This window comes from Xenia sp. Carnegie-2017, unplaced genomic scaffold (genome assembly GCF_021976095.1).
Source record: "Xenia sp. Carnegie-2017 unplaced genomic scaffold, XeniaSp_v1 HiC_scaffold_16, whole genome shotgun sequence".
Taxonomy (NCBI): Eukaryota; Metazoa; Cnidaria; class Anthozoa; order Malacalcyonacea; family Xeniidae; genus Xenia; species Xenia sp. Carnegie-2017.
In genome coordinates this window covers 8,770,045-8,787,077 of record NW_025813469.1, presented here as the reverse complement: position 1 = coordinate 8,787,077, position 17,033 = coordinate 8,770,045, and the positions used below count along the sequence as shown (strand labels likewise).

Genomic DNA, 17,033 nt, shown 5'->3' with positions numbered 1-17,033 from the left:
CTCACTTTTCAAAGCTTCACTAAGAGATTTCGCACCTTCGCCTTCTATACTGTTAGAACTAAGACCCAATTCAGTAAGTTTACAATTCTTACTTTTTAAAGCTTCACTAAGATATTTTCCACCTTCATCACCTATTTTGTTGTTTGAAAGTTTTAAGTTAGTAAGTTTACAATTCTCACTTTTCAAAGCTTCACTAAGATATTTAGCGCCTTCATCACCTATCTTGTTGTCATGAAGATCCAATTCAGTAAATTTACAATTCTCGCTTTGCAATGCTTCACTAAGATATTTAGCACCTTCATCACCAACATCGTTTTTATAAATATCCAATTGAGTAAGTTTACAATTCTCACTTTTCAAAGCTTCACTAAGATATTTAGCACCTTCATCACCTATTTCGTTAGTTTCAAGATCTAATTTAGTAAGTTTACAATTCTCACTTTTTAAAGCTTCACTAAGATATTTAGCGCCTTGATTACCTATATTGCTATCCATAATAAGCAATTCAGTAAGTATACAATTCTCATTTTTCAAAGCTTCACTAAGATATTTCGCGCATTCATAACCTAAATCGTGGTCTTTAATACCTAAATCCGCAATTTTACAATTCTCAAATTTCATTGCTTCACTAAGATATTTAGCACCTTCATTTTCTAGATTAATCAAGTTCCTAGATGCAGTGAATGTAAAGTTACCACATTTTAAAGTTTCACTGAGATATTTCAAAAAATAACGACTAAAATCACATAAATCAAAACGCAAAGAGAGTAATTTGTCGCCTGTCCAGTTTAATAAAAACTTTTTCATTGCAAGGCAGACATGATTATCAATAAACTCACACGAATGAAACACAACTTCATTTATGTGTTTGCATTCAGAAAGAAATTCGAAAAATGCTTTCGAATCAACAGGAGTAAAAGAAACATCTTCAATCTTCATTTCTCGAGAATAATTCTTATTTAGTTGTGTACATGCTGACCTGATGACATCTTTGTCTTGCAACTCGTATAAGCACTTTACTCCCAGAAAACCAATTGCTTTATTGCCGTCATTGGAAAAGAAATGTGAGATCCAAAATGTAAACCTGCAAATGTTAAATACAAAAGTTTTTTATAAACCAATCGTTCATCAAAGACTTAATACTTGCGTACGTATTGTGGCATAATAAGCAATTAGCTAGCTGATGCAGATTATTCTCTTTGTGGTCGAGCACAGCTAGAAAGGGTACATCTTATTTGAATTGTTCGGTAAGTAAAAAACTGCACACTGTTTTAAAGTCGATGAAGTAGACTTAATTACAGTCTTTAGCTTAATAGTAGAAAGTAAAAATTCCTCTATTTGTTTCTAAAACCAAGTCGATCAAACTTAAATCAAGATATATTTACTAATTAAAGATTATTCGGTTTTTAACTCTTTCGTTTTTTTTCCAGCTGGAAAAGTTTGCGTCGTGTTTTTGTTTATTTTATAGCTAGTGCGATGCGTTTATCCGTTTCAACTAAAAATCTTGTCAAATCAGGAGAAACGTAGAATGAAGAAAGCATTTAAATAGTTTTAATGATATATTGTACATGTAATGTTTTCATGTCTTGTGCGTCATAGTGCATGTTGCAACACTAACTTAACTGAGCCGAAACTATGTACAGAAATAAGAAAAGCAATTTAGCCAGTCAAGTGATTATTTGATATAGATTGCTAACAATCAAATAATTCTATTTTACAGACTCCTTGCTTAACTGCTAAACCTCGTGAAATGAACACATTTGTCTAAATCATCATATTACAAATTTAGGTTCTAGCCTGTAATTGCATCATTCATACAAAATATTTATGATTGCATAACAATAATAAATTATGGTATAATATTACATATATTTACTTCAATGTAAGAGCCTTGTCCTGATCGTCAAAATCGTTATTTGCCACATACTTATTACTTCCCCATAATTCGGCTGAAAGCGTTGTGTGGCGTAAATAATACACAACAGATGTTATAAATTTTGCACCCAACGCTATAAATTAAGTAAGAGGCCTTAGCCTTTATACTTTTTTTAGGTTGCTGCGTCAATGATAACAGCGTCAGCTTCAAAGTGCAAATTTAGTAAAAAAAGGCAGAAACACTGTTTTTAAACAGACAGACCTCTTTTGAAACCCAGCGACATTTTCAAAACTGAAACAACTCTCTGCAGAAGAGCATGAAGCTATGCCTTATATAATTACATGCCAGCTTTATATAAACAGCTGCGATTTCCTATTACAATCCAACAAGCAAACTGTGCATATGTAGTAGACGTAGTTAGTGTTCCTGCACTTCCTGTCCAGCAGGACTAAAATCTTTGTAAACAAATTTCATCGAGGACAATAACCTAAACTACACTTGAAAGAAAAATAAAGACCCTACCGTTGTTCAACATCTTCTATTGTTTTAGTATCTCTGATGCTGCCAGATCTCTTCTTGTCTCCAAATAAACCAGCAACAAACTCTATTACCAAATGCCATTTAGGATCAGACACATTATTATCCAAAAACTTCCCGATGTTTTGCCAATCATCAACAATACACCATGCAGCGAAGAACTCTTGAAGAGTCAAATGAATAAAACAATAAAGATTGCGTCGTCTATCTGGTAATTGATGAAAGAAACCGCAATTTGCCCGATGCGAAAAATTCGAGAGACTTGGTTCTTCAAAAATCAAACTCTCTTTCGCAATGCCGTCTTTTGCAAGGCTTTTCATTATCTTCAGGTCATTGTCAAGTTCTTCCGGTAAATCTTTGAGAAGATAATTCTTTGGTGATGATATACTTTTAAAATCTGGATGGTGCTTCCGAAGTAAGATTTTAACTGCTCTTTTGTACAATTCAGTTGTAGTTTTTGGAATATCTTTTGCGTCGTTTCTAAAGCATTCTTTCAGGGTCAGACAGACAATGTAAGCGTTGACGGGGATATAGCACAAGCTACGAAGTTCGATAGAATTATCAATGCAGTTCAAGATCAGCTCGGTAGATTCCTTATCGTTACCACAAAACTTGTGAACATATTCTTTAATTTGATCTTCAAAAAACCCCAAGATCTCCACTGTCCTCTTAAATTTCAAAAGTTTAAATGCAAATTCAGCGGTTGGTCGTGATGTTATTAGAACAGTGGCACCTGGCAACAGTTTACCTTTAATCAACATACTTAACACTGTAAATGCTGGCATTTTTTCTTTAGCAAACACTGGGCCTTTAGTTTCAAGATTTTTTTCATCCAATGGAAGCTCATCAAGACCGTCAATGATAAGAACGGTTTTTTCTGGATTTGACATTATCAATTCGTAATCTGGATATGGCAATCCCTCATCACACAACATTTCTTGAAGAGTAATGTCAACATTTTTAATCGCACGACATCGGATCAAATGAACGTGCTTATCTCGCCAATAATTATCTGTATTGTTTTTCCATTCATGCATAAGTTTTTTTGTTAACATTGTTTTACCAATTCCTGGCCTTCCAATGACTAAAATAGAACGTGGATACGATGTTTCTTTCTCACCCTGGATTGGCTTAAAAATTTCGGTCACCATTTTCAATTGTCTAGCACCATGTCTAATTTCTAGATGACATTGAAAGATTTCATGTCTTTTATATTTTTTGGGATAAGCATTCTTTAATTCTCTTTCTGCTTGCATAATGACATTGACATAAATCTCCTCAAACTTTAATGGACGGTTATGATCATCCCCAAAGTCCTCATTTGTTTGAACGTCTTCGTTGCTGTCAAAATTTTCTTTTTGTTTTTCCAAAAATGTTTCAAATCTTTCACGTTTTCGTAACAAATAAACTTCACAAAATTCTCTTGATGTTGTAAATAACCTGTACTTCCAGGCTACAATCGTCAAATAAGACAGCTCTAAGATTGTCAGTATTATAAAAACGACATCAACAGACGCAACAAATTGAATTAACGTCTTACTTTTATCAGCGTTGAGATTTTGACAAGCAAGTAATATGACGTCGTATGAGATGGGTATAGTGTGATTTAATGAGGTTGCTTCTTTCAATTTAGGTTGCCATGAACAAGAGTAATCGATAGGAAACTTCGCTGAAAAAAGTAATCCAACGAATACGGATAATATAATGAGGCGAACAACCAAATGAACGACGTAAATGTAAAATGTAGAAAATCGAAATGTAACGCTTTCAGATTTATAATTGTCTTCACCATGATAACCAACATGTAGAGGTTTACTTTCCCCATCATTGTTTGCTGGATCGGATTGACCATAATGCTCGACTCGACGTTTTACATAATATCCATAAACCATACTCCAAATTAAGACAATACCAATATTTAAGCACACCACAAGAAAAATTACATACTTGAAATTTAGCTCATCTTTGTATTGTCTGAAACATCTTGATTCAATGGTTTTGATGAGAGAATTGTCATTGTTTTTTGACAATTTCTCATTATAACAATTAAAAGAGAGATCATTATATAAATTTAATGAAATACCAGAGACGATGAAGCCAAATATAACAAAGATAATCAATATTAATCTTCCAAACCAGTTAAAACTTTTCCATGGTATATATTCAAGACACTTCTCGATCATTTTTGTATCCCTTAAATCAATGAATTGAACTTGAATTAACACAAATCTAAAAATCATTATATATTCAGCACTTAGCGAATCAACAAAAGCATTTTTGCTGAACGGTTGAAAGGAAAGAAATACTTAAATATCCTCTTCTCATAAGTGAATGATGCGATAAAAAGGAAAATGAACAATTTAAGAACTTAAATTTGTTAAGCGAATACGTTAAAGAAGACCAAAAACAAATTTTTTAAAATTTCGTCAAGAGAAAAAAGAAAAACATAAGGTGGCCCATAAGGGTCATAGAAACGTAATAGTAAAAAAATTACAACAACAAAACAAAAGTTCACACCACAAACCTAACAATCACGATGCCATTTTGAAATTTGAGAGCAAAATATTAAAATATGGTGGTTTCTTCTGTGTGCTCTTAACACTTATTGTCTTAATTGTTACAAGTTTTTTTCGATTTTCGAAAAATTCATAAAGATACACGAAATAAAACACCAAGCGATGTTTTCCACTTCTCCCAAGATCATAAATAAGTTTAATGATTTTAAAAAACAAGATCTAAAAAACTAATTTAGGCTCGTTGAGCCAAAACTGCCTTTTCTGTTAATAACACAGCGTTTCTGCATGTCTCGTTTTTCATTCGTTCTATCTAATGCATTATTTAAACATATATTTATTCGTTGTAACAAACTCTGAACTGCTGGTTAGTCATAGTGAATGATAATTGAGTGGTTCTTAAAAAAAAGGAACTTCCCTTCAAGTTTTCTGGTTCATACAGAACAAAACTTTGCTCCAAGCCTTACTAAATTTATTCACGACAATGTCGACTAGAAAAGGTTTTTGAACCGTCTGTCATTCATTGCACTGTAGCTTAAACAATGCTTTTTTTTAAAGTTAGCAATGTGGTCAAGCATTTTAAAGATTTCGCAAGGCTCAGGTTTAGAATGTGAAAAACATTGACATTTATTGTACAACCGGATCTGCCAAGCATAAAGCTAACGTTTTTGTCTAAAGCTACAGCCATACACTATATACGTAGTGGAAAAGTTGATCTTCACGTCATAACATAACCAACAACATTGTTTGGACTCACCAGTAAACAGATAGCTAATGCCAGAGTATTTTAGTAAATAATGATAGATAAATTAAATAATGCTTACTATTTATACTGAGTGTCTGTTGTCTTGTGTTTTACTAAGATAGCCATATGTGCACATGATTTGGTGTTTGACATAGTAAATCTAAAAGTTGCAAAAACGCCTGCAGATATTAAACGACAGATGAAAATCAGTATTAAAAGTTTTGGCACCATATCCAAAAATTTACACCATTGAGTAATTCGTATTATCATAGAATTCTTCTAGCTTACTACAGTATTCTTTAAATGTTTACATGTAAATTGAAATGTTTTAATAAAGTCGACTGCAAATCAAAGCAATTTTTTTCTACATTGGCAAAAAAAACAAAAGCATTTTTAATTAACGCTTGAGTGGAAAGAATTTTTAAATGTCCCCTTTTCTTACGTGAATGGCATGATAAAATGTGAAAATCAACATTTTAATGGTCTTAATTTATTAAGCAAGCCCGTTATTTAAGACAAAAAATAAATTTTCGCAAATTTTGTCACGAGAACCAAGAAAAAAATAATGTGGTTTATGTCATAGACATATAATACTAGTAAATTTACAACAACAAAACTAAACTTTACACCACAAACCTAACAATCACGATGCTATTATGCAATTCTCGCTATAAAAGCAGAATTCACAAACCACATAAATTTTCTAAACCACTCACCGTGTACTCAAACTTCTACATTCCTCATTTTGCTTAAGTACTTAAAGTATTAAAAACCTTTCGTTTCATCATTTAGCGCAAGAAGGGCATCTTGCCTTCAAAACCTGAACTGCTAACTGCGACGTAAGCAGCAAAGCCATGATCACGTGATTTTTTGCGGTTTACCGTTCGCCGTTAACGCCAAACAAAAACTTTCGATTGTCTGTTTAAAAGTTTTTTTTTCCATTTTCAAAAAAATTCATAAAGATAAACGAAATAAAACAAAAAGCGATGTTTGAAAATATCCCTTCGAGCAAGTGGATTGGATATTAGAAGTTTAAACAGTTGAAAGGCAAGAGGCGACCCAAAAATCAGATGTGACAAAAGAAACGTGTTGAGCCGTCACGAAGAAGTCACAGTAAATGTGAGCAATATGAAATTTGATGACCTGGAGATGAAATATTTTTTCATTCAGCATTAGCCAAATTAGAAGCACATTAAAAAGAAAACATAGAAACTTTGGAGGATTATAAGCTAATGTATCCAGCTTACACGGCGTTTACCTGATACTGTCACATTGACAGACTTGACAGTACTCAATTTTCTTCATGAGTTTAGCACAAATCCTTTGCACGATCTGCAGGGACGCCGGAACAAGGCTAATTGGGGGCTATATATTCATTTATGTGCGTTTTACTATTAGTTTCTTATGAAATCAATTGTGATTAGGGATTATAACGTATGAATATATGAATATCTGCCTCCTACCTTCATGTTCCGGCGTCGCTTATATGAGTACAAAAAAAGGGTATAAAAATCCTCTTATAACGTTTTAGCTTGCTTTGAAAAGGTTAAAGATTTATGATCTAATGGGAACTGCATCCTCTCTGTTTTTGCAAGGCAAACAAATCTATTGAGAGGTGTGTGACCTAAAATTACCTTGGGACACGGAATTGATTGGTAAATTGAAGCAGAGCTGGGAGAAGTGGGAAAACCTCTTACCAAGCAAAGTGAAAGTGCCAAGAGCGGTTCTATCATTCCAAGAACCCATCTGTAGCTTAGAGATTCATGGATTTGGGGATGCCAGCGGTGAAGGTTTGTGCGCAGTCGACTAAACGGTGGCTAAACAACCATCTGGAGTTACTCAGGAATTACATGCAGTGAAATCAACACTTGCCAAGAGAGGACTGACTATCCCGAGATTACAACTTGCTGCAAGTCATATGGCCGCAAATTCGGTCTCGAATGTATTGAGTCGATAGTAATACGTTCATATGTTAGATTTAGAGAAGATCTAAAGCGTTCAGTTAGCGTCATTTTGTTAGTGCGATGTATTGCTGAACAAAATTTGTTGTCATCTGATTGTTCTTCTGATCTGTTGTTCGACAAGGATTAGACGACACTTCGATACTATTGTTCAGTCGGGATTTGTCTAGGTGTTATGGAATGTTTTAGTCCGTAAGATAGTAGTCGAGTTTCAAAGAAATATTCACCAGTTATCGTCATAGTGCACGGTTTAGTTTATCGTGTTTTGTTGTTGTTTGATTTGTTGTTGTTGACACAACACCAAATCAACGAGCAAACAAGACAGAGACACAACACCAAATCAAACAACAACAAAAACTTGAACGTTTAAAACAAACTAAAACACGTGCGAGACATAAACATGACGATAACTGGGTGAGGAATATTTCTTCCCGCCCATTAGACGAAACTGAAACGCGACTACTATCTTACGGACTAAAACATTCCATAACACCTAGACAAATCCCGACTGAGACAATAGTATCAAGTGTCGAGGCTGTCCTAGCGTATCAAAGAGACTTGTCAGAGACAACAAAAGACGAGATCAGAAGCAGGATAGCCTCCACTTTACAATCGTCCTCTATACATGACAACAACTTGACAAAAGACGAACAACAAGCACTCAAACGACTAAAACACGACAACAACATCGTCATTTTACCAGCAGACAAAGGACGCGTGACTGTGGTCATGGACAGGAATGATTACTTTAACAAAATGGACGCACTTGTTAACGACAGACAAACGTACGAACAACTCAAACGAGACCCAACACCATCACTAGTACGCAAACTTAACAGCAAGATCTTCTCTATGAGAAAATCTAACATTATATCTGAACGTATTTACTATCGACTCAGATGTTCAGTACCACGACCACCCAGACTATACGGACTACCAAAACTTCACAAACCACAAATACCCATGCGACCAATTGTATCATTCTGTGGTTCGCCTACTTACGAACTTTCAAAGTACTTGACTAACATACTGCAACCACTCACAAACAAATCAAAACACAAGCTACAATCCACTGAAACTTTCATTAAAAAACTGTGCACTATACAAATACCAGACAACTATATACTAGTGTCTTTTGATGTGAAATCACTGTTCACCAGTATTCCACTTAATCTGGCACTTACTTGTACAAAAACCCTCATTACAAACACCACGGACGTACTGCCATTACCGACAGAAGACATTATGGAGTTACTAGAGCTCTGCCTCACCTCGACTTACTTCCAATACAAAGGAACACACTACAAACAATTACATGGGACAGCAATGGGCTCGCCCGTTTCTGTTGTAGTTGCTGAAATTGTAATGCAATCTATAGAGGAACGGGCACTCATGACTTACAAACATGCACTACCTTTTTGGTTTCGCTACGTAGATGACACAATCACAGCACTACATGCAGACGAGATTGATGACTTCCATACTCACATCAACAAACAGAACAGCCACATACAATTTACCAAAGATGTCGAAGAAAACGGAACTCTTCCTTTTCTCGACTGTTTGGTAAAACATGACAATCAAAACTAGGAACAACAGTTTATCGCAAGCCAACACATACTGACCGACTACTAGACCAATCATCTTACAACCCTACATCACACAAAGCCACCACAATCAGAACATTAACAAGACGTGCACAAATCATATGTGATTCACCGGACGCTCTACAAAACGAAAACAACTATCTCAAACGTGTTTTGACAAAACAACTATAACTCTGACTTTATCAAACGCAACACTTACAAACCCAACGAACCCAACGAAACGAACAACTCAGTGACAACAGCAACGATACCTTACATCAAAGGTACGTCTGAGACTATCTCGCGTATCTTACGACCATACAACATACGTGTCGCACATAAACCAATCACAACATTACGACAAGTACTAACGAACATAAAGGACAAAGAACAACCCAACGAACGACAAGGTGCAGTTTACAAAATAAACTGCTCCGACTGCCACGCCTCCTATATCGGGGAAACTGGCAGGAACTTAAACATAAGACTTACTGAGCACAAACGAGCTACTAAGAAACAAGACAAAACTAATCACATTGCCGAACATCACCGAATCACAAAGCACAACATTGACTGGGACTCGGCAAAATGCATCACTTACAGTACTGACTATAGACAACGGCTTACATTAGAAAGTTGGTATACCAACTTGGAACAAACCCCCCTGAACAGATCACAGCAATTACCGGCACCTTACAAACGACTTATTCACAATACAAACAAACGATCAACTAAAAACATTACACTTCAAACTAATTCACAATGACAATACACAATTGACACCCACACATTACAACTAAAAACGTCACACCTAAATCACACATCACAACTAAAAATAAAATATTTCACTTCACACTAATCCACAATGACAATACACATTTCCTGCACATTTCCTGTACACACAATACAATGACGTAAGAACCAGACAATAAATACGGCTAACCTGACGTTTACTCCTCATTTGACTCTGAAGATGACTACCGCTAAGGTTGTCGAAACGTCAGTCAACAACATCAAAAACAGTCCTTCTCAGGACTTTATTAACCTGGACGATCATCATTTACAAACATATAACGATACTCCCGGGTTCAAACCATTTACTTTAATAAAAAATTCATTGCTAGTGATGAAAGTTGGCGGTTCTTCTCCAATAATTACTTCATAAGCATGAAAATGGTTGTTGAAGCTGACAGCAATATATTTCTTTAGGTGAAATTTCGTTCTGGTATCATACGCATATCGATCTCGTATCATACGCGTATCGTTCTCGTATCATACGCGTATGTTTTTCGTATCATACACGTTTCATACGCGTACTGTATGTTAACAAATACGCGATCGGTACTGTATATGCTACATTCTTAAAATAAGCAATAAATGAAGCCAGCCTTTTAATATATCGATGCTTAGCTTCAAAACGCACAAACCATGTCTACTTCATTGGTCCAAATCTTTAAAAAATGTTATGTTTTTCTCACTTCTGGAATTATTTATACTTAATTATTGCCATATACCATTACTATCTCATGTATTTAGTGTCTGAGTGCTTACGGCATCATGTGGGATGGACAATGAACCATATAGTGCATGTTAGGAATGATTGAACAGTCTGGATAAAGTTGAACAAATGTGGAAGGATGTTCTTTAATCAGTCCCTCCAATACAGCAATGGCGTTGACTGATGTTATTTGTGCAAACATAATATCAACCATCTCTAGGAGCTGGCAGAAAAGCTTCCAGTGCTGATAGTCTTCTGGAACAAGTGTACCAAATATCAGGATTAAGAACTTTGCAAAGCAATACATTTGGGCTGCTAATAAAATAAAGTAATATGCTGGCATTTTTCTGGCAATTTTATCAAGTGCTGGTAGCTTACTGTCTTTACTTGAAAATTTTAGACAATGCCTGGATTATTCAATTCTAAATTTGTTGAAGCTTTCATTAGTTCTATTCATGACATTATGTAGCAAAGCTAGGTGTGTTACCTTTTTGCTTTAAGCTGTTGTCACTACAGGCCTTGCTGTAAGAAATTTGAGCGCGTGAGATTGATCACGCGCGCAATCTTTGTGGCGCACGCGACGCTTAAACTTTTTTAAATATCCTCAAAGTATACGTGTAAATGACGTAGTTTTTACACTATAGTTAATTCACCTACAGTATGTGTTTAATTATTTATTCATATAGCTTATATTTGCTATAAACTTCGCTATCCAAGTGCTGGCCAAAGTCGGCCAAAGATCGTAATTTCACGTAAAGGCGCACGAGATTTTTGTATTGTTGAAAAGAGAATTCCTTGCATAAGTGCATATAAAGCTATTTCTTACTAATAATTCGCGTTAACACATCATTTTGTCATACAATCAAGAAATTTCACAACTATCTGTAAATGTATCTCCGTAATTTGATATTTGTCACCAGTTTCGCTCTTTTGTGGAAGAAATCGTAAAATGGCGAACTATGGATCGCTCGCTTCAGTCAACTTGGGTGCGTGTGGGATCGCGGCTGGTGTGCGTTGCTGAATAGGTGAAGGTTTGTCTGTCATTCATGTAGCCATAGTTGAATAACTGTACACGATAATTGAGGTCCTCCAACGTAAAAAATTATTCATGATTATTGAAAAGCTTTAGCATCTCCTTGCACTCATACTGTAATACCCCTTTTAGTACATCATGCATGGCATCTCCAGGAAGGCCATCAATAACATGAAAATATCGAGAGTTGCACAAGATTGATTTTCGTTTCACCCCATAAGTCTTGGAAAGCTCGGGATTGATATCTATTTGACGACAATGATGATTGTGACCTTCCTTAGTTCGTAATTCAAAGTTCTTCTCTCAGCACTAAAAATAAACTCCATTTGACATGCACATTATATATTTAATATCATATTGAAAATTAAGTATATCACGATACATATGCAGTTTTTTTGGTTTATTTCTTTATTCCATACCAGTGAAGTGATAAATTCATGAGTGCCCATACACTCTCTGCACTTTAAGTAAGAATCCGGACCTTCTTTAAATCCACCCAAAATCTGTGAACCAAGATTATCACCACAACAGTAAATTATGGTTCCTTGTAGTTTGTGTATTTGCCACTATTTTTAAAACCATATTCCTCATCCTAGCATGAATGTTGGAAAATGCAAATACATACGAACAATTCCACAATAAATTATTATTGTCCTGTAGTCAATTGCCTGAGAAAAAAAATTGTGGTGTAAGAGCCTAGATTTGACGTAGTAGCCTCGAGTGATACATGGAAGCTCAAGAAACAAGTGAGGTCTTTTGCTATAGTTGTCATATTACACGAATTAGAGCACCTGTCCCATAAAGTTAGTAGTAGGCATTTACATGTGCCTACCACACATATAAAATTATGTCGTTTTACGCCACAGTCACATAGACAATTCAGTTGTTTTTGTAACAATGTATCAATATTACCTTCTTAACTTCCATCAAATCATTCATAAACGGTTCCAAAATGGCATCTATACCTTTTATCAAGAGGAACGGTAACAAGTGCGACTAGTTGAATGGCATGAAGTTGCGGTCTGTTCTCTGGTTTAATATTGCCCAAAGTGTGATAAACTGTTCCTAGAAGGGAGTTATTACTTTAAAAGTTAGTTCTTCTATGCCAATAATTCTGGTGTTTGAGAAATAGTGGGTGAGAAAGCTTAAACGTATAATTTTCATCATAGTCATATCATTAAGTATAGCACATAATTAGAATTTCATGACGTCAAACAGCAATTAATTACCAAATTTGTGTTTTCCAGCCTTAATTCCAAATGGATTTGCTATCTCCAGTTCATCGTTATAAAGAATTACTTGAATTGCCAGAGGATTTCTCGAAAACAACGGATGGCATTGGTATAGCTGACTATCGCAGAAATCTCTAATGTAAACATCGGTACTTTTATGGGCGTTTGATACCTGTAATGAACATTTTATTGTTCAAATGAGATTATGGGATTGTTTGTTTGACCTAAAGAAAGCAAAATTTCAACTAACAATTTCGTTGAATATCGAAATACCAACGATATAGAACGATATAGAACGAAGTGTCCAGCCGCAGTCTTTAGGTCTTAATTTAATGATTACCATACAAACGGCAACCCCATTAATATTTTAACAAGTAATAACAGCCACTGAAAGGGTTAATAGTTTTAACTAACTCATTGAATTACCTGAGAAAGAACTGTTGACTGATTGAGCATTTGTTCCAAGGATTTTAGCAATGGGACATAAACGAATTCCTCGTTAACAAAAAATTTTTTATTACCTGCTCCAACACGTCTTTTTTTTGATACATGGCCAAGTAGCGTACGTCTCCTTTTTGATACATAGTCAAATAGTATACGTCTTAGTTCCTTAATTTCAAATGTAGTTACTTTATTATAAACTAAGATGATTGCATGCATTTCAGGAATATTAGAACACGTATTTTGTACACCAATACAGCTTGAATAAATGTATATATTGTCTAGTATAATCTAGTGAGCGTGCTCAAATGTGAAGGTGTTAAGTATTAACCATTATTCTTACTACTAAGGAAAAAATATTTTTCTGAAATACTGTTTGTTGATGCTTTGTTTCAGTATTGGCGAAAGGGTTTGATAAAGGGTGATCATGGTCGAATTAGTCACTTAATCCTTCGATGTTCGTTAGTTCTATGCCATCTTTTGCCAGTGTCTTTGCCACTTCTTTTTTTTAACGCTCTTAGGGTTCTTTTAACAATTCCTGTTGTACGTACCTTGAACCACACTATCAAGTGATGTTTAAGTGAGAAAGTTCTTTTCCTTTAGCTTCAGTAGGTAGAGAGCGTTTGCACGTTTCATCTTATTCATTTAATCTCCATTCATGAGTGCCAACTATTTCTTCATCTTCGTGCACAACTCTTCCATCTTGATTCACTTCTTCGATGCAGTGTGTTGATTGCGCTAATGGATTTTAAATATTAATGTCTCTGTAAGTACGACGTAGATTACTTTTGTGAGAAACTCGTGTAAAAGTTGATTGACATCCAGGTATATCACATGCTATGTGTAAACCAGGATCATTTTGATAGACCAAAACTAAATGACTGACCATTTCTGATATAGTTGGTGCAAAAAAATCAGTACATATTTGGCACGTAACAAGGTTCATTATCACCACTTTTTTATAAAACTATATAATCAGCGCAAGGTTTTATTATGTAAGTTACACAGAATTGTAAAAAGCCAACAAAACAAGCTAGCGCTCCGAAAACTTTTATTCTTTTTGTAAATCAGTGTTTTCACTTTATAAGTTATTACATCATTTTCACGCCATCGAAAAGCTTTGTGGTATATTCACGCCAAAAGTCCATTCCTTGTGAAGTGTTACTGAATATCGCTAGCGTCTTGCCGAGGTTTTTTACTCGGTTTTTTGAGTAAAATAAAACTTTTTGGTGATGTCTTTACTGTCAAAGCTCTAGTGCGCAAAACATTGTTATTTTTCTCCATGCTAATAATTTGTCGAATTCAGTCAACGTATTTGAAGATAATTTGGAAAAATTCAGTTCACGGTTCCGTTTCTTGTTCATTGAAATACAAATTGTTGTCTTTTTAAGATAACGAAATCGATGGAGAAGACTTTTTTGCAATGAAATTGGTTGGAGCATGCTGATAGCAAGTTTTAAAAATTGGAAAAAGTTGTGGACCTCTGTTACCGGCATGGTAAGTGAACCGTTGGTGAAAAATGTAAGATGTGTTTGACATTATGTGTGAATCAGCTTTCCAAATGTAAATATATGCTCTGTTTATTTTGTATGAAAGCAAACTGCACAGTTAGCATCGATGCAAAGGCGGATTATAAATCATTAAAGTGACTTTATCAGTAATATTGCCCTAAGAAAAATAATCTATTTAGATAGAGTTGATGATTTAACAACATTTGCTATACATCTTATAAGACATAATTTGATCTTCCTTGACTTTTTTGGTCTCAAAGTTGGCTTTTGTTCGTGTTTGACCGCGAGGTGTTGTGAGTGGGGCTAGCTCTGTTAACATGACCTACATTGCAGAGCACGCTGCTTTTTATCGCTAGCGATAATTTAGATATCCGTTAGATAATTTTTGCCGCTATTTTGTCGTCGGCCCACTATACTTATAATTCAATGGAATTAAAGTGCCAATATCAACTTCAGGGAAATAATTCATTTAGATAGAGTTTAAGAACATTTGCAATATATTTTATGTTGGCTTCTTTCGTATTTGACCTCGAGGTTCTGTGTCTGGGTCTAGTTCACTGGACGTGAGGTACATTAGAGAACACGCTGTTTTTTAACTCCGTAGAATTATAGTATGATTCAATAAAAAAGAGACCAACACAATTAAAGTTTAATAAAAATACACTCCTCGATTTTGCAATGAATATCACTATAAACTACAGCGCTGTAGTTTGGTAAAATATGCATCAAATTTTCCAGTGAAAGAAAATTGAATGTTTATTCGAGAAGAGATTTTTTAACTTTGTGTTATTGCTCTGGCGAAAGCGTGTGCAATGTGAAAAATTAAATATTCTTTTGAAACATTTCTTAAGTGGAAACGGGCTTTAAGTTGTGCCCAGCCTCTCTTCAGGGAGTGAACGAACAATGGAAGTTTGCCAAGAATGTCAGACTATAACAGGATAGTAAGTAAGAAAAATGTTTTGTCAAAATTATCTAACATAGAATGCATGATGTAATTTTCATGCCAAGAATATGTAAACTTTAACCTCTCTCGCAGTTTTCCTTCCTATATTTAGCAGGCGATCTTTGATTTTCTCTGCCCAGAATTGTTAAAAAGTAGTTTGATGATAGAATTATCTATGCTATTATGTTAAACGATAAGGAGCAAATGTGAACTAGAAAGAAAGTAAGTGTCTTATGACATAGCCCATTCCAAAAAGCGGTCGATTTTTTACGTAAGATCCACGAGAACGTAACTACCGCGTTTTCCCAAAAGAGCATCTGCAAGTCTTGTGCAAACGTAATACTCGTAGCTAGTAAAAGAAAAGTTTTCTATTTTCATAAACAAGACAGCATCGAACTTTTTTATAAAAGCATGACCATCTTAACCAACGAATGATTAAGTAGAAATCATGGTGATGTAAACAAAGCGATCGCTCTTGTTGTATTTTATAATGTTTAGAAAATCATTAAATATGACTTTAACTTTTTATACTTTCATGACCTGATCCAAATGATCCACTTAAGCATGGATACTGCTGTATCAGCAGCATTTCTATTTGGTTTCTCTTGGCAGCAGTCACTAAGCCTGTGTGCTGTGCTGTAATTGGCATGCAAATTTGTCTATTCAATGCACTCTTTTCATTTGTCAGCTTACCACTCTTAAGGAGTTCTCAACATTTGGTTCCCACTACAAGTGTATGTTCAAAGTGAATAAACAGCTTATATTATATAAAATATACATAGCTGAAGGATACTAAAAGCGTTTGTAACGACAAAAAGCTCTCTAATACATGACAGTTATGGGGTTGGGGGTAATGGGGCATATTGATCGGGCCTTTAAATGTAAATACGCACTATGAAAAATTTTACGTTTTGTGCAAAGTTTTCTTTCGTAAAAACGGGCTTTTATAATTGTTGTGTAACTAGATTGTGTTTCGTGTTTTTATAAACAATTTATAGAAAAAAATCGAAAGACGCTGGTTTGGTTTATGAGAAGAAAAAGGCTGGTAGAAAACGGAAAATAGTTGAACCATCACAAATTATTCCAGATATACCTGAAGGGGAGTCAGAGATAGCATTTAATGAGCAGCGTGATCAGTTAGTGGCTTTTTGTAAGAG

The 17,033-nt window shown here is 34.9% G+C and overlaps 1 protein-coding gene across 1 annotated transcript; it reads right to left on the bottom strand.

Moving 5' to 3' along the window:
* On the bottom strand, positions 1-4,644 carry LOC124436202 (NACHT, LRR and PYD domains-containing protein 12-like; the record flags this gene model as incomplete). The annotated part of the gene is made up of 2 exons (XM_046986150.1): positions 2,399-4,644; positions 1-1,084 (listed from the first exon to the last, which is right to left on the bottom strand). Coding segments are annotated over exons 1-2 (2,991 nt in total), but the record flags the coding sequence as incomplete, so codon positions are not given.
* Positions 4,645-17,033: the final 12,389 nt, after the last annotated feature.